We start from the raw sequence: 3,249 nt of genomic DNA, 5'->3' as shown, positions 1-3,249 counted from the left end.
GTTATGTGAGTAACGTTTTGGATATGCTCAGATGCATTGAACGATAAGTTCTAGCGCGTACTGAAGCTGTGATATAGTGTCTCACATTCTATATCAAACCTTTAATGTTTGCGGAACAAAGACGAGACAAACATCAGCATCGATTTATTTAATCCGAAAGACAGACATTGATGAAATAATCTAAATCAAATCGTTTTCCAGATCTAGATCTTAACACCACACTAACTACAAATCATCAATCTAACTACGAATCACATGATTAAGAAAATCAACAAAGCATAAGTTTTCACAAACCAAAAAATCCAAATATAAACCAAAACTAATCCAAATCACCATCATAATTATTACCAATAGTCAAACTAATTAAAATACGAATACAAATACAAATACAAAAAAAACCTCAGGAATCAATTGGTCTTAGCCGGATCAGGCATCTGAAACAAGCCGGCACCCGCAGCCGCACCACGCGGGGGCGCAAACCCTAGAAACTTCTGCAAATTGGTGCGAATACTAATCGAGCACAAAAAGTACAAAAAGGCCATGGAACAGTCCGTCATATCGTCTCCTTGCAACCCGCGGTGACTCATCTTCTGGAGAATCCGGATGGGGACAAAGGGGAGCTTGGCAACGGGTTTGCCTTCAAACATATTGTTTAAGAACCCGAAGACAACGAAGAGGACGAGTGCGACGACACCGCCGGATTTTAATTTAAAAAGAGATAAGTCTCGGTTGGATTCTTTTAAAGAGGTTTCGACGCGGTCGATCTTCTTGGTTTTGGACTTATTATTATTAGTGGATGTGGGTTTCATGGTTTCTAGCTTTTTGGAGGCGCGGTCGATGGAGGACTTGAGGGATTTGTAGGAGGTGGTGCGGTAGATGAGGAGGTAGGAGATGGTCTCGCAGATTATGGCGGTGAGGATGGAGATGCCGACTACGGTTAAGGAGTCGGAGTACTGGGAAGAAGAGATGGAGGCCATTGTTGACTACGGTTAGATGAGGTTTGAGTTTTAGAAGGATGTGTTTTTTTGGGTTATTTTGTTTTGAAAAAAAGTTGATTTATAACCTTAACCTTTGTTTAAGTTTAGGTAAATGACTATTTTTAATCTTTTTTTTTGATAAATTACTCTTACCAATCTAGATCTCTCTCTGACTAGATTATCGACCTGCACCTAAAGTAGATCGAGTATTTTTTTCTTTTTTTTGTGTATTTATGTATATATTTATATATATTAAGTTTTTAAATTGTATTTTGTTTATTTATTAAAATGTTTTTTTTCTAAATAAACTAGTTAAATAACAAATCTGGCCTCATGTACAAGACAAAAGAACTGTCTTAACAAGAAAAATTAACCGAGTTAGTGCTAAAGGACAAACACTATAACATTTTAAAACGTAAAGTACAAATTACGTTAATTTTAAAGATAAAGGTCAACCAATAAAATCTGGTATAAATATAAAGGATAATATCTGTAATTCTGTCGATAAAATAACTACTTTATCCTTTTTGACAAATCATTCTTACCAATCCAGATATATCTTGCTAACTAGATTATCAACCTACACATAAAGTAGATTGAGTATTTGTTTTAGATCTTCGAGTTGCCTATTCTCCTTAAAAGTGGTGAAGCTTGACTCAGGACATAGGGGGCCAAAATTAACGGACTTTGTTCTAATATGAAGGGGAGGGGTGGGGGGGGGGGGGGGAGGGGGTCATTGATGTGTTGCAAAACACATAGGGCGTGTTCGTTTCACGGAATTCGTGGGAATTCAAAGGAATTGGATTTAAAATCCCATGACATGTCGTGTTTGTTTCATTGGAATTGGAATCTTAATTCCATTTTGGTATATTCGGTTCAAAGAATTGGACTTGGAATTGGAATTCAATTCCTTCAAATTCCTTTAAATATAGGGATTTTAAATCCTTCTAAAATATGGAGAAATTCAAGAAAATTCATTGGTATCTTATCTTGAGTTTTTTTTCTTAATGAGGACAACGAACAAAACATTTTAGCTTTTTTACCTTTTTTGTTTTTAATTTATATTTTGAGTTATGAATTTTTTATTATTATTTTTTGAGGGGTTTTAATCTTAATAGAAAACCCATAAAAATTCAAAAAACAATAAAAAAAATCATAACGCAAAATATAAATAAAAAACAAAAAAACCTAAAAAAACTAAAATGTTTTCTCCGATATCATTGGTTAAGATAAAACTCTTTGTTTCCTATTCATTTGTCAAACGAACACATTAAGAATGTATTTGGATTTCAATTTCCCACAATTCCAATTCCTATTGGAATCTTCAGATTTCAAATCCAATTCCTTCAAATTCCAAATCCTATGCAAATTCCAATTCTATTCCATTCCGTTAAACGAACGAGCCCATAGTGTTGTGTCCCGTTTTTGTGGTTTTGTGCGCAAACCGTTAACGATTATTTATTATTCTTGCATGAAGTTACATTTTTTGATTACTGTAGATTCCGTAGTTGAAGAGAGCGAAAAACGAGTCTAAATAAAGAAGAAATCAGCTCAAACGGGAATTTAATGAAGTCGGTATGCGCGTACGAAGATAAACGAGCTGGAAAACGAAGAAACAGACGAAATAGCCTTGGCCGTGCCACGCAACCAAGGTGGGGGTCCATGTTCGCGCTACGCGGGGCCCCAAGTGCCCAAGAACAACCAGAAATCATAGAAACGACTATTGTGTCTTCTAGTGGGCTTATTTATTTTTTTTTATTATTTTTTTTAACATATTTTTTTTAACATATTTTATATTAGGAAAGAGGTATTTAAACATCTATATGAGGGTTTTAACCCTAAAAACGAATTTATCACCATTCCATCAGCCACCACACCTGTTATATGGGAGAAATCAAGGAAGACAAGCTTACGGTTCTATCTTTTATCCCTCGGTTGTCGGTTTTGACTATTTTAACGATTTTAAATTTGTTTTTGGTTTTTAATCATTCATATAACAAACCACAAAATAAAAGTAAAGAAATAAATGAAGAAAATTCCATCTCACATTGGTAGAGGAAAGAAAAGAAGAGGCTTCCACCATGGTATAAATAGGAGTGTAAGTTCTTGTCCCACATCTCTAGATTATAAACTAGTGAGTTCTTTATAAGAAATAAAACTCATATGTTAATGTTCTTATAAGACAAATCACACCCAGTGGTCCTAACGGAGGGTGTGAAGCACCCGAACGCGCACGGGAACGGGCTCGTGAGAAGTGCGATGGGCGCAATGT

General features: G+C 35.2%; 1 protein-coding gene across 1 annotated transcript; it reads right to left on the bottom strand.

Moving 5' to 3' along the window:
* Window positions 1–246: 246 nt before the first annotated feature.
* Window positions 247–979, bottom strand: LOC143608875 (uncharacterized). The gene has a single exon (XM_077083791.1). The coding sequence runs from the start codon at window positions 975–977 to the stop codon at window positions 408–410; it is 570 nt and encodes a 189-aa protein (XP_076939906.1). The 5' UTR covers window positions 978–979; the 3' UTR covers window positions 247–407.
* Window positions 980–3,249: the final 2,270 nt, after the last annotated feature.

Source organism: Bidens hawaiensis, unplaced genomic scaffold (genome assembly GCF_021521415.1).
Source record: "Bidens hawaiensis isolate Kalapana, Puna unplaced genomic scaffold, B.hawaiensis_p1.1 tig00419442_1, whole genome shotgun sequence".
Classification (NCBI taxonomy): domain Eukaryota; kingdom Viridiplantae; phylum Streptophyta; class Magnoliopsida; order Asterales; family Asteraceae; genus Bidens; species Bidens hawaiensis.
Note: the sequence above shows the minus strand (reverse complement) of the source record. Positions and strands in the feature narration are given on the sequence as shown.